Source organism: Triturus cristatus, chromosome 2_2 (genome assembly GCF_964204655.1).
Source record: "Triturus cristatus chromosome 2_2, aTriCri1.1, whole genome shotgun sequence".
Lineage (NCBI taxonomy): Eukaryota > Metazoa > Chordata > Amphibia > Caudata > Salamandridae > Triturus > Triturus cristatus.
Genome location: NC_140582.1, coordinates 920,872,599 through 920,893,032, shown reverse-complemented (window position 1 = coordinate 920,893,032; position 20,434 = coordinate 920,872,599). Strand labels below are relative to the sequence as shown.

The 20,434-nt window shown below is 46.5% G+C and overlaps 1 protein-coding gene across 2 annotated transcripts in view; it reads left to right on the top strand.

Annotated features, from left to right (window-relative positions):
- The window catches only part of LOC146862941 (sodium-dependent phosphate transport protein 2B-like), a 90,260-nt gene that overhangs the window by 36,904 nt on the left and 32,922 nt on the right, over nucleotides 1–20,434 (top strand). For both annotated transcript variants that reach the window (XM_085642309.1, XM_085642310.1), the window contains exons 6-8: nucleotides 3,178–3,289; nucleotides 4,650–4,845; nucleotides 15,447–15,542. In XM_085642309.1, the coding sequence (XP_085498435.1) occupies nucleotides 3,178–3,289; nucleotides 4,650–4,845; nucleotides 15,447–15,542 (404 nt within the window). The remainder of the gene's footprint in view (nucleotides 1–3,177; nucleotides 3,290–4,649; nucleotides 4,846–15,446; nucleotides 15,543–20,434) is intronic.

The following is a 20,434-nucleotide window of genomic DNA, read 5'->3' as shown; positions in this document are numbered from 1 at the left end:
AATATTGTATATGAATTATGATTATGTCTGCTATAAGTGTTCATGTTTGTATTTGTGATTATGACTGTGTTTGCTTTTATGGACATTAACTTGCTCCGAATAAAGCTGAATTGAATTGAATTGAGTCAACATTTGACCGAGGTCCATGATGAGCTTAGCGAGCATCACTCACCAGCACTGTTTAACCTGTGCTGACCCTTCACTGATAGTTATTGGCCTGTGCACACACAGCAATCAGGCCTAAACCCAGGGCAGGGAGTTGGCAACCAACTCACCTACTGCAGCAACCAAGCGACGAATCCGGGCTGCCAGGGGCGAAGCTCTCCTTATGTTCCCTCGTGTCTTATGCCACTCGACCGGACACGGCCTGCCAATATAAAAACAACAGACACTTCCTTGTGGTGCCTCTTCGTACCGGCGGATGCATTCGGCACAATATATTCTCGTGTGCTGTTTTTACTCCCTGTGTTCTTCATGGAGTATTGTGGATGTCTGCGCTGATTTAAGGCAGCAAAAACACAGGGGCATATTATCAAGCACTGCGTTAAAATTATCGCCGCTTTAGCGGCAGAAAGCTGCCGCTAAAGCGGCGACAATGGGCTTGATAATATGCCGCAGAGAATTCCAATAGAAGCCCATGTTGACACCAGAACATGGGCTTCTATGGGAATTCTCCAGGGCATATTATCAAGCCCATTATCGCCGCTTTAGCGGCAGTTTTCTGCCGTTAAAGCGGCAATAATTTTAACGCCGTTTCTTGATAATATGCCCCACAATGTTCTCGTTTTTCTGTATCGTGGTTTAGCGCTGATTTACATGTGTTTTCCATGTGTGTTTGCATCACAAAAATGACGCAAATTGGTGCAAAATCTTTTTTTTACGATTTACTTTCCAGCGCTTAAATTGTTTAAAGCTGGAAATAACTTGAAAGTAATGCAAAGCAGCGCTATACTTTGCATTACTTAGCTCCAAGGATGCATACTATGGGTGGAGCATGGGCGTTCCCATGCAACCACCCAATGTTTCCGACGCCAAACCCAATTTACTAAATAAAGTAAACAGGGTTTAGCGTCAGAAAAGTGCGCCCTTTTGACGTAGGCGCCAGCAAGGAGAAATGCTCTCATTTCTCCTTCCTTTTCCGACTTTGTACTTGTGCTTAACTGTACAGCACACATACCAAGAGGGAAAATGGTTAAAGTCAATCTAGGCATAGTATTTTGTACTGGAAGGGCATCTTTCCATTATAAAACTTATGCTAGACATATGCACACACCCTTGCACTATGGCGCATAGGTATCTCCATGGTGCCATAAAGAGAGGAGAGTGCCTTAGTTTAGTAAATTTGGCGCTCTCCTGCTCTCTCCTGTTCACGCAGCACAGCGCAGCATATGCAACTGCTGCACTGCATGAAAAAGTGGTAAATCTACCCCATGGAGTGCAAAATGCAAAAGATTCACAATGATTTATATATGCATTGGCCCTAAATTTTGCGTTATGCAAGATGCTTTTGAAAATCACTCTAAATCAAACAAAAACGGAAAGGTTTGCCAAAATGCACGACCACAGATACTTGACAAAGCACATGGTCATTGTCAAGTACATGTTTGTTTCAATCCTCTGCTCACAAAGTTGCATTCAGTAGGGAAAAAAGTTATTTTTCTCATCTTAACCCATACATTTTCACATGTAAAATTGTTACTGTGGTAAAGTGTTGCAACCAGTTTGCTCATTTTTGTGGAACAGTAAGTTCCCCTTGGGATCTGCTACTTTTTATGAGTATTTCACATTTCCACTGCATTTCTTTGGTCCCTCACTTGCAGCCTGTCTGCTGTAGTTTACTCTGCATGTATATAGTTCGCATATGTGCAGAATAATGTATGTACACACAAAGGGGCAGATTTATAATAACTGACGCATCCCTGCATATCAGCAGGGATGCACCAGTTATTTTGCGCCCCAGCTCCACCATCATGGATGCACCGCATTTATAATGCGGCGCACCGTGGGGCAAAAACGGCACAGATGCGTCACGCATCTGTGCCGTAAAAGTGGCGCATTGCTGGAGTTGCGTCGCAAGCGCGACGCAGCTCCAGCAAGGCTCTGGGGTGCCCTATCTGCACAATGCTGCGTCAATCCTTACGCCTGCTTCAAGCAGGCGCAGGGTTTTGACGCAGCATGGGCTCAACAGTGACTGAGTGAAATCTTGTAGATTTCACTCAGCCACTTTTAGGAGGCGTTCCTGCGCCGGAACGCCCCCCCCCCGCGCCGGACCGCCATATGTGGCGCAGAGCTTCACAACGTGACGCATCTTCCAGATGCGTCACGTTATGAATACCCCGCACCATGGCGTAGGATTTGCGCCGCCGCTGCGTCACAAAAGTGACACAATGGCGGCGTAAATGAGGCGCAAGGGCCTCATAAATCTGCCCCAAAGTATTTTGTGCCCGTTACAGCTCTCAGTTTTTCTTTTTGTGAAACAGGAGTCTTTTGAGAAGAGGTACAAAAGGTATTTGAGCTTCACCGTTTGAAAACCTCAAATCCACTTCTGTTTCTCAATGTATTCACTGTGAGTTGTGTCTTACTCTACACTTAGGTGTGACTTATTCCCGAATTTCCAGGAGTAAGATATGCTTACGGAGCAAATGTTTTGTGATTTACAAAGCTATTTTCTATGACTCAGCATGTCTTACTCCTAGAAGTACAGGAGTATGTCACGCCTATATTTGGAGTAAGAGAGAATGTCTCAAAGAAAAAGGTTTTCGCATTGGCCCCTCAATCCTAGCAGAAGGGTAAAGAAGGCTCCGAAGAGGGAGCATGAATGGGTCATGAATTGAACTGATAAAACCAGGTTTGAGCATCCAGCTGTGCATTGAAACTAAGATACTCATGAACATGCTTGCGGGGTGCTCCTGTTCAGAATAAACTTGCTTCCACTATAGGGGTGGTGGCAACTCACCGGAGGTAAATTACTGTCAGGTTTTCATTCTCTCCACAATGTGCAAGTATGAGAAGAAACCCCATAAAATGAAGTACACATGAGATCTGTTGGTTGTTCTTGGTGCTGTCTGGAGTTCACACTTGGCAGGGTCTTCATTGAACCTGAAAGCCCTGAACCTGTGCATATGAATGGAGCTGTGTTCTACTCTGCTCTAATGATAGCCTTTTCTTTGCTCACAGTGCTGACGGTCAGAGCGGCCATTCCAATAATAATGGGGGCGAACATTGGGACCTCGGTCACCAACACAATAGTGGCTCTCATGCAGTCCGGTGACAGGAATGAATTTAGAAGGTACAGTACTCCTCCCAACGTGGCCATTCCCGCTGTCTGAAGTAGTGTGACATGCTCCAAAAGCTACAGATGTAAGAATTGATTACGATTGCCCCATAAGAACCATCACTTTACAGAGAGATTGGGCCAACACATCCACCGTAGGCAACAGCGGATTCACTAAAGATCCGGCTCGGGTTTTCAAGTCCAAGTGGCTTAAGCCTCACATAGGTAGTAGTACAACCAACTTTGATGCTGTTCAGTTGTTAAACTTGATAGGGCTTATTTCCAAGCCCCTTGCGCCCCCGTTGCGTCACTTTTTTGGATGCACTTGTGGCGCAGTGTGCCTGCCCGCATTACTCTGCGTGAAAGGGGCATTCCATGGGTGTTGATGTGGGTGTTACCGTGGAACATCCATGGTACCTGACGCATTCCCAAATTTACAAGGTTGCGTAAACCTGGGAATGCGTCAGATTCCTACGCCTCCCCAGGAGAGGCATAAGTGATGCACAACGAGGAGAAATATATTATTTCTCCTCATTTTTCCTCTTTCTATGTGTGCTGCATTTTGCAGCACACATAGAAAGAGGAAAACACCTCTTGTAATTGTTTTTGTACCGGAAGGTATGCCTTCCTGCACAAAAACGATCACTCCTACAACACCGACAGTCGTGCACCAAGGTATAAGGGTGCCTGCAATGGCGCATGGCAGGTTATCGTGCGCCAGCGCAGGGGAAAAGGACAGGAATGAGCCGTATCTTGCAGTTACATTCATTGCTGCCCTTTTCTTTTGATGCACGACAGCGCACCAGGAAGGCTTGCTGCGCTGGCGTGAGTCTCAAAATATTGTATATGAGGCCCTGGGTTTTGGTCATCCTGAGAGGATGAATGCCAATAGTCAATAGCCATCCAGTTTCTCAACGGGTTTGCTGAACAAGAGGTATGTAAACACTCCTTGTGGTGCACAAGTCATGAAGAGAACAAGTCATTTTAAGAACTTGTCTTTTTATATAGTGTCTACTACTATAGTTTTGCCTCTTCTACACATTGTAAGAAACAGATGGTCTTATTATCCAGCTGAATAGTAGTGTATATAGTCTTTTATAGGCTTAAGCCCACCACAGCAAGGCTTATAAGTAAGTAGTTTCGATGAATACGGAACGACACCCCATCACTGTAGGTCTGAAGTTTTCAAAGGTTTGGTGCTTTGGATGGACTTTTAACAGCGCCTATATTAGAGGGATTCTGTGTTTAGAGGTAGACGCCTGCCCAGGCCCAGTGCCTGGTAAAGGCAAGCCTACTCTGATTGTCAAATGACACATGATATGAACGCTTCTGATCCCCCCTGATTTTCATGGAGATGTTTGTGCTTTGCCTGCAGGGCCTTTGCTGGTGCCACTGTCCACGACTTCTTCAACTGGCTCTCCGTGCTGATCCTGCTCCCTCTTGAAGTCGCCAGCGGCTACCTTTACCTCCTCACCGACGTCATTGTGAAAACCTTCAACATTCAAAGCGGCCAAGATGCTCCTGACCTCCTGAATGTCATCACCGACCCTTTAACAGACCTCATCGTTCAGGTAGGGCAGACCACCGCATCAGAGCGGTGCTGTACAGTCCTCTTCATTTGAAATCAGTCCTTCTTTTTAAATGCTGAAAAGGTGTCTTCCCCAAGCTCAGCTGCAGTCACATGGTCATGATGAATCTGAAAAAGCAGTACTGCTCAGTCTCTCTGTGGTCTAACCAATAAAAGAGCATGTGTGATTTGTCATGCTACTTATTAAGGGCCACATTTATTAATATTTCAAGCAACACAGCAAGACAACGAGCTGCGCTGCCTGAAAGGTAGAGGGCAGGAAAATGCCATATTTGCCAGTATATGGCACATTCTTGCTATCTGCCCGCGCACAATCTGCTGCCTGGCGCCAACGCAGGTACCCTTGTGCCATAGTGCAAGGGTGGCTGCATTGCAGACAGTCTAGTTTTTGTGCAGGAAGAGACACCTTACTGCACAAAAACAATTCTTAGAGTTATTTCCTCTTTCTAAGTGCAACACACCTAGCAAGAGGAAACAAGAAGAAATAGAGATATTTCTCCTTGTTGCGCATTTCCCAGGTTTACCAGTCTTGGTTAAGTCTGGGAATGCACCAAAATTTATCGATGGATGCATGGAAACACCCACTCACCACCCATGGAATGGCTTCCCAGGGCAGAGTACCCCAAGGCAGCAACTTACGCTGCCTTGCGTTACTCTAGATCTATCAAGCAATGCAGGGCCACGCAAGGAAGCCTTCTGTTGCTTAGTAAATCTGACCTAAATATTCCGTTGCCCTGGCGACACCATGTGTGACGCAAGGGCAATGCAATACAAAGATAAATCTGGCCATTAGCCTCTTTAGGTTGAGTATACCAGACAGCATAAACTGGTTGTGAAAGATCTATTGTGGGCTCATTGAAAATTTACAAGGATTTAGAGCTTGGGTACTCACAAACCTTTTCTAGGGGGCCACAAAGTTTGGTCTTTGGTGTGACCGAGGGCCTCACTGATGCCAGCAAGGGGGTGGGGGGTTTGCAAAGTGGGTGTGGGGGAAGTGAAACATGTATATTTACTGGATGTACTCAATTGTGCAAGGTGAAACCAGAAAATCTGGGATGAATCCCTGCTTTTCGACTTGACCAAATTGTGTGACTCTGGGCAATTGTTTTTTTTTTTTATTTCCTGGGCAATTGTTTTTTTTAAAAAATTCCCTCCTTTTTCTTCATTATCACATAGAAGAGGACCTAAAAAAACATGACTTGAGGATGTGTGCTATACAAAACCATCTCCTGTGCTTGGATGTAATCATTAATGGCATTGTTGTCAGGAGGAGGGGGCATGAACTTTTCTGATTTCATGTTTGAAAACCATTATTTAAAAAAAAAAATGCTTCTGAATGCACTGCTATAATTTGATTTACTACAGTGAAATTGTTCTACAGGTCACTGAAATACACTTTTTGAATTTTGAAAAGACTATCGGGTTTTTACATGTGTGCTGTCTTTAAAAAATAAGGTGATCCCAAAGTTAAGGGCCTAGTACTTCCTTTTGTTTAACTGCAATTAGCCTTTAAATAAGTACTTGTTGCATAATTAATTTTTTTTTAATATTAGTGCTAGGTCGAGTAAACAGCAGCCCAGTGTAGCTGCTGCTCAGGGGGCCGCATATAAAGGTCAGGAGGGCCGCATTCAGCGCCCGGGCCATACTTTGAGTATCACTGGTTTAGAGCATGCCCATTGCTTACCATTGGTTGGCCTTATTGTCACACTTATGCACTTTTTATTTGATGGCTTTCCTTGTGCATCTTGCGTTTGCCCCTCCCCTAGAGTATACCCTCTTTACCGTCTTCTTGACTGACTGACTTGTGTCCTTCCCCTGCTCACTTTTTGGGAACTACTTTTTAGGTCTAGCATGCAGACAGCGCGCATTCGCTGTCAGCTGGTGACAATCTACCGTTTGTACAAAAAAGAAATCTAAAAAGGGACTTTCAGCCCACCCATTACTACTATTGGTTGACTGTCTTGCCACTCTCATTTCCTTGCTTTTGAGCAGTCAGTGCGTGCAGACTTCACTTCCTCTTTGTGTGCTCCCCTTTGATGGAGCTTGGACCAAGCACTAATTAATGTATTTATTGATGTCCTTCCGCCTCTCGCGCTCAGATGGAGGCACTTTTTTATTACTTCTCTGTTGTCTTGCTTGTTGCCTCCCACTCCCTCTCTCCCACATTGTTGTTTATTGTTTTTCTGCGAATCATTCTATGAGAGAGCATGTGATTTAGGGCTGCTGTTTGCTTCGGTGTAGCCCACACCTATATTACACTCCCTCTCCCCCCTCTACATATTCCTCCTCCTTTTAGTCCCTCCCTTTTTTTGGATTTTTTTTTTTGCAAAGGTATAGGAGCTGTTTACAAGGGCACTGGTAACATTACCCAAGGTCACATTCATTTGATTGAATCTCTCTGGATGATGGCTACCCCACCCCCGTGCCTGCCACTCCTCCCAATGTTGCAATGCATACTGGAGATGGGGCCTTTATCACGTCTGGGAGGGAACCTCTCTTGGAATCAGGTTTCTGTGAGGAACATCATGTCTGGTTGCTTTTCACAGATAAACGCATACATATCTAATGGGACGCTGGAGTGATCCTAGAAGGTTAAGCTATTGGTGGCGACCTCATTCCTTATTGCAAAGTTGCAGGTCGAATATTTGGATGGAGAAATAATAGGGTCTAGGAAGCATACCATACCTTGTCTAAGCTTGGTGAACAGCATTCAGCTGTCCAATAAGAAAATTATCCTCATTTGGGGCAGAGATGCAGGGGCTCTGGCCCCTGGTTCCAGCCAGGCACGATGGGCGCAGACGGGCTCGCCTTCGGCATACCAGCACGCACCGTGCTGCGGTCTTGCTTTTGTATGCGGCCGGGAGAACAACTTGAGTGCTTACCAAAATGGCAGCTTTAGTTGTTAATGTGGAGTAAAGTGCAGTGCAATACTTCCAACGAATAACATTTTAGAAACACAAAATGAACCCAGCATCCCAGCACCCGAACGCAGCTAAACACAGTTTCCAGTAACAGTTTAAAACTTTAAAATGGTGGTCTCAAACCCCCAGCACCAGAACACAGTAAACAGAAAAGTTTCTTGAGGTGAAGTCTGTCCACGCCGTGGCCTTGCTTTTCCATGAGGCCCGGAGAACAAATAGAGAGCCCACCAAAACGGCGGCTCCAGGGCCGGACTGGCCATAGCGGGCACCGGGCAATCCCCCGGTGCGCTGCACGGGTGGGGCCGGTTTTGGGCCCCTGGGGCCGTTTTTGTTACAGGGCCGTTTTTGCAGCTTAGCTTAGCCCTGTAACTGTTTTAAAGTTTCTAAACTGTTACTGGGAACTGTGTTTAACTGTGTTCGGGTGCTGGGGGCTGAAATCATTTTTTTTTTTAACATGTTATTAGTCAGAAGTATTGCACTGCACTTTACTCCACAATAACAGCCAGAGCCGCCCAGGGCAGTACTGGGAACCAAAACCGGCCCTGGCAAAGAGCTTGGCGGCACCCCAACCCCCCCCCCCCCTCCACCCCCCACCCCGAGGGGGGGAGGGGGCGGCCGAGCACTTTGCCAGGGCCGATTTTGGTTCCCAGTACTGCCCTGGGCGGCTCTGGCTGTTATTGTGGAGTAAAGTGCAGTGCAATACTTCTGACTAATAACATGTTAAAAAAAAAAATGATTTCAGCCCCCAGCACCCGAACACAGTTAAACACAGTTCCCAGTAACAGTTTAGAAACTTTAAAATGATGCTCTCAGCTCCCCAGCACCCTAACACAGTAAACAGAAAATCGCCTTTCATAATGATTTACAGAGATTTATTCATGCATGTGGACATTTTGAAGTTCTCTCCAGTTTTCTGGGCCAAGCAGATGGGCCCTATTGAACATATTCCATTTGATAACGGCTGTACATCCGATATCGGGCCGGGTTCTTTCATAAACTCACTGCAGAAACAAGCATTGGCAAAGCCAATAGGTCGTGCCTTCTGGTTTTCCAGTGCTTTTTGCCAATCCCATTCAACAGTGATAAAAGGAAAAAAAACATAGTTACTGCCGAAGTAGAACAGCATCAGCAAAAAAAAAGAAAGCATTGGGAAGCCAATAGACTCTGCAGCATGGCTAAAATCTAACAGATTAAACAATGCTGGCCCCGCCATAGGGGTCTTTTTCTTTACTTTTAATCCCAACATGGCTTATAAACTTTGTAAAAGCCAAAAAATATAGCAATTTGGCATGGTAATTTTTTGGCATGTTATCCAGCAGTGCAGCTGCTGTGCAACATGGTTCAAAGTTAAAAGAAAAAGACGTTGGCAGTGTTCACCGCATCACCATGTTTATTTATTTTTTACTTTCATCCATGACTGTACAACATGACTTTAAAAAATATATTGACAAAGCCAACAGATCGTGCATAGACAACACTTTTGGCTTTGCCAATGCTTGTTACTTTTTGTTCTGCACTCCATCATAGTGCATGTTTTTTTCCAGCTTTCTCCCTCTTCTGATTCCCCTACCCCCTCAAATGCCTGCCTCCATGCTCTGTTTGCTCTCTCGTGCGGCTGCTCTCTCTCTCGCCTGTGCACATCCCCTCCCCTGCATGTCCCATCCCATGTGTTCCCTGTTGCTCTCTTCCTCATGTGCTTCTCTCCCGCCTCCTGTGTTGCTGCCTACCTTATGTGCTTCTGCCGGGGCCCCTTTGTTGCTCTCTCCCTGGTGCCCCTGGTCACTTATCATTGCTTTCCTTCAACCCAATCCTCCGTTTCACCTCCAGCTCGGCCACTCCTGTTTGAAAATATATCTATTTACATTTTTCGGGAAGGCCAGTGAGCAAATTAGTACCAGTCAGCAAAAAAGTTGGGGGACAAGATGACTAATAAACACATATGTTTATGAGCAAGATGACGCAAGTCTGGCAATTAAGTTATGGCTGTTTCCTGAGAACACCAACAGAAACAATGAAACAAATAGTTCCTTCAGTGCCTAATATGAGCTGGTGTTTGCTGGTTGGGCCCACCGACACTCAGTTTGAGGACTCACACTTATTTATCCTCAACAAACGAAGACTAAGCAAGAGAAAAATACAAAAGTGGGAAAGTAGGGGGAAAATAAAAATGGAAAGAACATTGACAAATGGAAAAAGCAGACATGAAAAAGAACCTGCACACATGAAATGAAGAGGTAGGCACTGTCTGGTGGAGGAATTAAGAGACAATGAGGTGGACTCAAGACTATGCAATCTCGGTATTGGGCACCTCTACCTTTGAGAACTCCATGACCTTCTGAGCAAAACTTTGGGCTCCAGCGCGTATTCTTGTACATTTTAAGCACTGTCGTGGATGGCCTGGGATTATGTTTGCGCCATATGGAAGAAAGTGTGTGTCATGTTTATACCACGGAACATGGTACATGTGCAACTCAAACCTTAAGTGAGATTTGTGAAGCCACACAAGGCCACTTTGCATGTTGCCTGTGGCTCCATAAATCGAGAGTAAAGCAACGCAAATCACTGCACTGCCTTACTCGCCTCAAGGGAGGCGTTTTTGAAACATTCAGATATTTACCAGAATTGGTAAATCTGGGAATGTGCTAAAAACATACCCCTCCCCAGATGAGGCGTAACAAGTAGAAATATCATATTTCTCCTCATTCCTTCCACTTTCTATGTGTTCTGCATTCTGCAGCACAAATAGCAAAAGGACTCTGCCTATGTAAATGTGTAAGAAAGTGTCCCTTCTGGAACAACAAACGATCCTGCGGGCAACGCAGGCACCCTTGCATCATGGTGGAAGGGTGTCTGCATTGGCGCTAGGCTGCCAGAAGGGTGCCAGCGCTGGGGATAAGGCAGGAACGTGCCTTGCCTTAAATACAGCCCATTCCTGTCCTTTCCCTGTCACGCAGCGCAGCAAGGTGACGTGCTGCTCTGCACTACAAGTTCTTAAACCTGTCTTCAATTCAAGTTTCCAACAGTGCTGCCTGTAATAAACAACCAATGAATAGCACAATAGGCAGCCGGTACCAGCAGACATTGTCGGTGAACTTTGCATCTGTTACTCGTGAGCTTTAAAGCCACTTACCGATCCGTGGTAAGTAGCTCTGCCTCGCGACCGGAATGTGGGACGCCGCAAAGCAAACAACTTTCCTTCTGTAAACAGCCCGATGGATGTTCGCCCGCTCTTTCATCTTCTACCATTCAGACAGGGTTTAGAGGAGGTGTCAAGGTGCACCAGGGTGAACCCAGTCCCATAAAGCCCGCCCAGCCCGCCCCACGCACCCTACAGCAAACCCATAAAAACAGATAATCTGAAATAACACCTGTAGGCTTTAGAGACACACGTTGATCTATGGAACAGAACTGAATTCACACGTTTTAGTTAAATATTTGTATTACTAATTAAAATAGAACAAGGTAAAATATACAGCAATCGTCATGCCACGCATACATTAAAAAAAAAATGAATGTATATGAGCTCCGAATCACTGACCCTGTTAACTGAGTTCACACTTAACATACATATATGTGTCAATGCCTGTTGTCGTGACGGGGAATACGGCGTTGTGATTTTACCTTAGTAAAGCAATAGAAAACCCCCTAACAGCGAATCCTTAGAGAAGCGTAAACTGAACTGCAGTATGGAGAGAAGAGGCCTACAGGGTCTGTAACTTGTAACATTGGGCCAGCGTGAGTCCTCCCAAGAGTGTCCGGCTCCGGGACTATTGGGTCTGAAAACTCCAGACCCGATAATTAAAGGCCCGGAGCCACCGGGCCCATCAGCGTGTCTACAGGGCAGTGGGTACAGGCAGCAGCAGTGCCCTGCCCCTGACCACCCCCTGCAGCTGTCTGGCGGAGCAGACAATGCCCCCCCAGACGGACATAAGTGTGCCAAGCACCTGTGTCCACCCCCAACAACACTACAGCCGACACTGTCTGCCAGCCACCGGGCCCATCAGCCTGTCTACAGGGCAGTGCGTACAGGCAGCAGCAGTGCCCTGCCCCTGACCACCCCCTGCAGCTGTCTGGCGGAGCAGACAATGCCCCCCCCAGACGGACATAAGTGTGTCAAGCACCTATGTCCACCCCCAACACTACAGCCGACACTGTCTGCCAGCCACCGGGCCCATCAGCCTGTCTACAGGGCAGTGGGTACAGGCAGCAGCAGTGCCCTGCCCCTGACCACCCCCTGCAGCTGTCTGGCGGAGCAGACAATGCCCCCCCCCAGACGGACATAAGTGTGTCAAGCACCTATGTCCACCCCCAACACTACAGCCGACACTGTCTGCCAGCCACCGGGCCCATCAGCCTGTCTACAGGGCAGTGGGTACAGGCAGCAGCAGTGCCCTGCCCCTGACCACCCCCTGCAGCTGTCTGGCGGAGCAGACAATGCCCCCCCCAGACGGACATAAGTGTGTCAAGCACCTATGTCCACCCCCAACACTACAGCCGACACTGTCTGCCAGCCACCGGGCCCATCAGCCTGTCTACAGGGCAGTGGGTACAGGCAGCAGCAGTGCCCTGCCCCTGACCACCCCCTGCAGCTGTCTGGCGGAGCAGACAATGCCCCCCCCCAGACGGACATAAGTGTGTCAAGCACCTATGTCCACCCCCAACACTACAGCCGACACTGTCTGCCAGCCACCGGGCCCATCAGCCTGTCTACAGGGCAGTGGGTACAGGCAGCAGCAGTGCCCTGCCCCTGACCACCCCCTGCAGCTGTCTGGCGGAGCAGACAATGCCCCCCCCCAGACGGACATAAGTGTGCCAAGCACCTGTGTCCACCCCCAACACTACAGCCGACACTGTCTGCCAGCCACCGGGCCCATCAGCCTGTCTACAGGGCAGTGGGTACAGGCAGCAGCAGTGCCCTGCCCCTGACCACCCCCTGCAGCTGTCTGGCGGAGCAGACAATGCCCCCCCCCCCCCAGACGGACATAAGTGTGTCAAGCACCTGTGTCCACCCCCAACAACACTACAGCGGACACTGTCTGCCAGTTCTAAGTAGGTGGAAAATGTCAGCATTTTGTAATGAAGTTTTTAAAAACTGTCCATTAAAGCACCCGGGGTCAGATTTACTAAGATTTTACTCCGCATTTGCGTCGCAAAAGTGACGGAAATCAGGGCAAAATCTTTTTGTCCAATTTTCTTTACAGCGCAATTTTTTTAGGTTAGCCTTCCAGTGAAAAACATATGCTTGACTCACTATGGCACAAAGGTGTCTCCGTGGCTCACGGCAGCTAATTTCAGTGCCAGTGCTAGGGAGAGGAGAGTGCCATTTTTCAGTAGATTTGCCACTCTCCTGCTCTCTCCAATCGCAGCGCAGCATTTGCAGCTCCTCCCCTGCGCTGTGTGAGAAATTGGTATATCTAGCCCCCAGTATCTCCGGGTCCAAGCAGGAAAAAAACGTACAATGGCCTGACTGTAGTGTGGAGCTACCCCTTGGCAGCGTAGACTGCGGGCCCCAGTAATTCAGCACCAAAGCCTCGCCAGCTCAGAATGAGAACCTTAAGGGGCGGGTGTAAGATACGTTGTTTTAGGTGCTTCTTTGCAATCCATCTGTCTGTCATGAAAGAACAAAAAAAGATGGACATTGCAGAGATTTACACTCACACAAAAAATGACTTGAGAAAGCATTCATCGTTGTTTACAATATGGAGCGTGTGCGTGATTGCAGTCCCCTAACTTGTGGATATGTAAGGGCATATTCATCTTGGAGTATGTAATCCTATAGTTCTTTTTTAGGGCCAAATACATGGCTTTGTGGATTGGCCCAAAACGGGGAATATTTAGGGTAAAAAGGGAAAAGCTGGTGCCCTTTTATTAATAGCTAGATCTTTGTTTTGGGGGTGATTCACAAAGCCATGTCAGTGCGCATAAAAGAGTACCTTTCAGTACTACTTCTACTTCTCATAAATGCTTTTGTGACTTTGCCCTTCAGCAACTCTTTCTATGCATGGAAGACAGATATCTGCCAAAGCTTGCAGGTAATAGTACAGAACTATTCTGGGTAGGATCCTCCAAGGAATCAAAATATCACTTCTCCTAGCTGGATTTCTGACTCTACTATAGGGCTTATTTATGAGAGCCCTGCGTCACCTTTGTGCCACGTAAAGTGGTACATGCATGACACAGGGCTCTCATAAAGCCATGCAAAGCCACCCAGTGCAAATCGCAGCATCGCCGTACTCTGCGACCGGGAGTTGTTCCATGGGCCTTGCGGTGAGTTTTCCCATGCAACACCTTTGGAATTTGATGCTGCCCCAGATTTACAAAGTGATGTAAGCCTAGGGAAGCGTCAAATCCGTATGCCTTCTGAGGTGAGGTGTAGTGAGGAGAAATATGTTCATTTCTCCTGTTTTTTCCTCTGTGTGCTGCACAAAGAGGAAAATTCCTCGTAGGATTGTGTTTGTGCAGAAAGGTGCCCCTTCCTGCACAAAAAAAAATCATGTCTGCAACTGCAAGAGTGCATACGTGGGCGATAGGCTGCCAAAACGGCGCCAGAGCAGGCAGAAAGGACAGGCATGCACAGTATTGCTTAATAGTGGACATACCGCGTGCGATTCGCCCATCCATAGCACCCCCAAATACCATTTGTTACATTCACCCCCTCAACAAAGTGAACCAGGCAAGTAGGTGGTCTTCACTGCGTAGTCTTTATTAATTTCAGTTAACGCAATCCTTACTCGGTTGATGCACAATCAACCCTTGCCAATTTTATTACATTTTTAAATCCACACACATTGATGAAGGCCATAGGCTTGTGAAATATATACCATACAGCCAACAATTGATATATTTTGTATTTACAGCCGGACTCTCCAGAAAAACACACTTGATGCGGGTTGCGCCAGCAGGCCACAACCAATTCTTTGTGTGGGTGGCGCCAGCAGGTCACAACCAATTCTTCCCAGCTCTCCTGTGGACTAACTACCTGCTGTCTATCCCTTCGACACGGGCACAACGTTTCTCACCACAAGCACTGGCATCTCGGGTAGGGCCAGAGAGTCCAGGACCACCAGCAGGTCAGCCCCCTCTCCCGCCAGCCCGGAGCCCCATCGATGATCTGCCCTGTTGTTCCAGGCTCAGACCGTCCCCACCAATCCTGATTCCCTGCCATTGTTCTTGCCAGGGACCCCGCCATTCCCCCCTCCAACCCCTAACGTAAGGGATGGGTGGGTGGGCAATTCGTTGCGCCTCCAGTCCGCCGGACACCGCGGCGATGGGACAAAGAGGGCTTCCCCCTCGAGACCTCAGCCCTTTATCTCCTTTGCTGTAGGAGGGTCGCCAGCCCCTTGGGTGCCGCCCCTCCACATTCCTGGACTCCTACGGACGCCCCTCTTCCTCCTCTACCTATGAACCGGAAGTCTTCTCCTACCTGAGGTGCCACCAAGGGCCCCCCGTCCCTAGGCGTGGGGGGGCCTGCCAATACGGTGCATTCCTGCCCTTTCATTTTGGTGTAGGGCAGCGCAGCAAGGCACCTTGCTGCGCTGCGCTGCGCTACCCTATGCAAAATACCATAAAAGCGTCTCTATGTACTTTCATGCCAGATACTCGTTACTATTGAAGCAGATGTGAGTGTGGTCTTGGTATTGATTTTTTCATTCTTTTTCTCTAGCTGGACAAGAGTGTGATCAATGGCATTGCAACTGGGGATGAATCGGTGAGAAACAAGAGCCTTGTGAAGCAGTGGTGTGTCGTTGACAAGATCACGGTAAGTGAGGGTTCATCGGCCTGGTGTGTGGTGCGTTGGAGCGGTAAGTGAGGGTTCATCGGCCTGGTGTGTGGTGCTTAGGAGCGGTAAGTGAGGGTTCATCGGCCTGGTGTGTGGTGCGTTGGAGCGGTAAGTGAGGGTTCATCGGCGTGGTGTGTGGTGCGTTGGAGCGGTAAGTGAGGGTTCATCGGCGTGGTGTGTGGTGCGTTGGAGCAGTCACCGGGTGCTTCTCTTGTGGGACCGGGAGTGACTGCAGAGGTTATCATTGTAGAAATAAATCATTTTTTCTGAAGAACCTGCTTGTGCTGCTGTGTATGATGTGATGTCATTAACACTGTACTAGAGGAATCAAATGTGCAGGGACTGTGCTGTCAAATTTCAGAGCGTTTTTGAGATTATGTGGAAATCAACTATACATTTCGTTTTCCATTCATTAAAAATGCACTGCGTGAAGTAAGTAGCACTTTTAGCCTAGCATTGGATAAGGAAATAATAAAAATAAGGAAAGGCCCGGGGGCTCATGGGAGGCAGAGAAGGGGTCTTGACCGCGTGTTTTGTAGGCTGTGAATGAAAGCCAAATGCTTGCAAATATTGTGAACAGGGTCACAGTGACCCGGAGTTGCGTTGTGCACAGTGACTATTGTTGGCCTCGCATCTTGAAAGCCACAACGAACCATGGTGTTCCCGGCAGCTCTGCTCTATTGACTCAGCACGGCTCGCGAGCATTGACCTCATTTCAATTCTCTAGCATTAAGCTTTTGATCAACGCCCTATTGTTTAACATTTGAATGAAGAAGAATAACATGTTTGTTATGCAGCACTTAAAATCACCGTTTTGCCATTTCTAGGAGCTAAAAACAACAGTTGTTACTATTATCCAGCTTAGTGACCAGTCAAGGATGAAAGTATGAACTGGCCCTGCAGATCAGAACAGGCGCTGGTTTGCATGTTGTGTTAAACTATTTACACACTGCATAAATTACATCAGCGACCTCAGCATCTCATTACAGATAGTAACTGTGTGTGCAATTTGTTTGCACCCACTTTTTGCACCCTCCGTGCACCTTGACATAAAAGAAGGGGCTGCAGACGCTTGTGTACCTCATTCTGTAATACGACTAGCACAGTGAGACCCATGCAGATGAGGGGATGCCTTTGTCTCTGTGATATTACAGAGCAGGCGCAGGGAAAGAGTTTTTGGGAAGCACACTGATTGTATATGACATTTAGAGTGGAATATAGTTAGTGTGTTCTCCAAGGAGAACCTGACACTTTTTGTGTTTGATGTAACACCTTAATTGGCCAAGGGTATGCTCAAATTAGGGTCCCATACTCACTGTGCCACAGGAAGCAAGCTGCACCTGAGCTGCACCTGTCTGAAGAGGCCCCCTTAGGCCTAAACCCCTCTTGGGTTGCTTGTGTTCAGGTTCAGAGAGGACCTTGCTTGACAGTCCTATTGGAAGAGGACCAGGTCTGATGTGCATGTGCCTAGATGCCATGTGAGGTTGCATAGTGGGCAAACGAACAATAGGCTGGATTGCTATCCCAAGAAAATGCAATTGGGTAGAATATTTGCAAACATTCCTCCCTATGCTTTTTGTGTGTTTGAAATACCAAATCATATGTCAAAGCACAACTTTTGTAAGATTTTAAAACTGAAACAAATAGATTTGGCTGAAAATGTTAGCATCTTATGTAAATAGGTGCATACAAGGGACAGGCACTGAAATTATCACTATACAAAAAAATGCACATAGAGTGAAACCTGGCTGCAGATGTCAACAGAGAGCATTTAACTCACAGAATCCTCTCACAGGTACTAAGCTGAGAATAACAGCTTATTTGTTTGTTCAATGATATTGCTTAAAATGCACTAGTGACAGACAATTTGTGCACTAGTTTTAAACCCATATTTTCATGCCCGAATGGTAAAAAAGATGCTTTGCAGTGGTCTGCCAGTTTCACATCATTGGTACAAATGTAAAAGCAATTATGTTTGCAGCTTGTGCAAAATTGTCCTCTAAGAGTGCAATTTGCGTGTGTCTCATTGTGCAAATCAGTTCAACCTGTTTTCATTTAACTAATCCAGCTGGAATTCTTAGATAGTAGCTCAAAACATATTGGACTGGTGTAGTTATTTATTGTAAAAAGAAGATATTTCAGCATAGCACCTAGAAATTGATGTTGAAATGGAGTCTAACTCGATTCTAAGAACTGAAAGGGGAGCTATAGTGTGCGAGTTGAACATCACCCTCTCCTATCGGGAGCACAGTTTATTGGCACTGTTGTAAACCAGGTTATAGTACTCTTAACTTCTGCTTTCCCGCTTCTGCGTGGCACGACTAATCACTGGTATCACCACATGTGTCTCTGAACAGAGGCACAACCTTTGCTCCCCCCCCCCCCCCCCGGCTTCTCCACGAACCCATCTACCTCGGAGGTAATAAGCTATCAGATTGCCATTGAGGGGTCTGGGCTGTAAATATCTCTAATCACTCCTCTTTTATTGAGCCTTGGCGGAGGTTCCCTCATATTCTGAGAAAGAAGGCTGTGAAGAGTGATGACTCAAATGAGATAAAGCGAATATCTACTGGAGAGGACCTGCAGGCTCAGCAACATGGACACATTCTTAACTTGTCCCTTTTCCTTTCATCATTAGATGTTGTGACCCCATGAAAGGGTTGCATTTTTTTACTTTGTTTTTTTCATGTGTCTATACATCTGCTACTTTAGTGCTACAGCATCTCATCAACAAATACATATATATTTCACTTTTTTCAGGGTTTAACATGTTATTGTTATCGTTTGTTCAGAATCGTCTCTTCCTTGTATAGATTTAAATACATGGATGATGGGAGGTGTATTCCAAAATCCCTTATCCTGCTAAGGGTTTGGAGTGAAGACACTTCGCTAGCAGGGAATTTGATGACAACTCTCCCGTACTGACTGAAGAGTCCCATTGAGACCGAAACTGGTCTTGGGTTGCTTGTGTTCAGGCTCAATGGGGACCTGGCTTGAATGTCCTATTCAGGACCAATGCTAATTTGCATATACATGGGTGTAATTTGTGGTTGCATAGTGGACAAAAAACAATAGGGTGGATTACTATCCGGGGCAATTGCAAGTGGCTAGAATATCAGTAAACTACCCTGTTAGAAACACATGCATGGCTCACATTTAAAGTCATCCTTGTAAAGAAAACACTTTATATGACCAACCTGCTTATCAACTATGTTGGTCAAAGAGGCTTAAGGGGCAAAAAAACATTTTTATATGAAAACCCTGAAATTCAGAACGTCATATACCCTCAATCAATCCTTCATATGGGATCCAACTGACTATGAAACTCTCTGCCTATCTAAGAACTCCCCAATCTTAATTTAGATTGAAGTGGACTTCATCGTGTGTTACCATCAGTTTTCTATGTTTCTTGCTCCATGTACAGAGCCTTAATATCTTTTCTTTCCAGTTTCTTTCTTGCTTTTGTTTTTTGTTTTTAATAGTTATAGTACAAATATCCTGCAGTATGGTGATTTAGTCAAGTGTGATTGGGAGTGCTTGCAAAACAAAACAAATACATAGTACATTTAATCACTATATTATGCACGCGAGCCTGCAATTTCTTTGTTAAAAGCGTGTCTCTAATTTACTTGCAACTTGTGGCATCCCTAGTCACCTGAGTCAAAAGGCAGGAAGTCTTGAGCTTTGGAGCTTTCAGCAGGCCGAACCTGCAATCAGACCGAGTCATGGTTCGATGTAGTTGGCTTGGCTCTCAACGTCTGGTCGATCACTTTATGGTGCTTTTTTCCAAAAGTTACTCCAAACTTCTGGAACTTCTTACTGAAGTTCCTCTTGGGGGTTCAAAGTGTCCACAACACAAGTCTAAAGTTCCAGAGTCTCTGAGTTGCTCCTCAGAAGTTGGGACTACAGTTCCCACAATGCACTTGACCAAATCCTTTCAAATCCAGCTGAAGGTGATCAGCTGGGTACTCCTTGCTGGAGATGATGCAGGTTGAGCTCTTTTAACTTGTTGCTCTCAGGGAGTCTACTCCTTCTCTTTTTAAAGCGAAGGCAAAGTCCTTAGGGCTGTAGGGTGCTGCAGGTCCAGTCATTCAGAGTGCAGTTCTCTTCGTGCAGGCTAAGGTTCCAGCAGGGCAGTCCTTCTTCTTCCTGTAGTTTCAGGGAGCAGATCTGAAGTGCCATGCAGCTCTCCCATATTTATTCAGTGTTCTGGGGCAAAAAGCAAGGGGGCAACCCTGACCAATCGGGGACAGTGTGCCTCCCAAATGTAGGAAAGCTTCCTCCAAAGTGTGAAATATTCTTGTCCCACAAAGCACAACTCTTTGAAATTTTAGATGGAGAATCTTTTTCCTTCGGGCTAAGATCTTGCTAAGTCGACCTACTGATGTGGCTCATTTCACTTAACACTCCACTTCCTGACCTCCTGCAAATTCTATACCTGGGGGGTACCCATCTGGCTGGGGGTGTACTGCAAGAGGGGGTAGGCCTGTCTTGCAGCCTTACAGTCCTGCTCTCTTTGCAGGTCAGTTTGCTTACCCTGCCCCCATCCTGGCCTGTTCTCTGCAGCTGCAGATCCCCCCCACCAAATAACATCTGTGAGTAAGCAGGCCACTTATCACCTCATCAAAGCAGTTTGACTCAGCGTGGCAAGACTGAACCATCAGTAGAGGCTGCTAGAAGGCTGCATTTTTGCTCACAGAAACGAAAGCTGCATAAACTGTTTTCTGTACTAGATATGATAAATTCGACAGTAGCAAGTTGTCGGATTTATCATAACCAATCTTTTAAGTCCTTGAAATATTATTTTAGCTCACTCCTGTCAATAGTTATGCCTTATTAAAGTATTCCCATGTTAGCATGTGGAGCTAAAA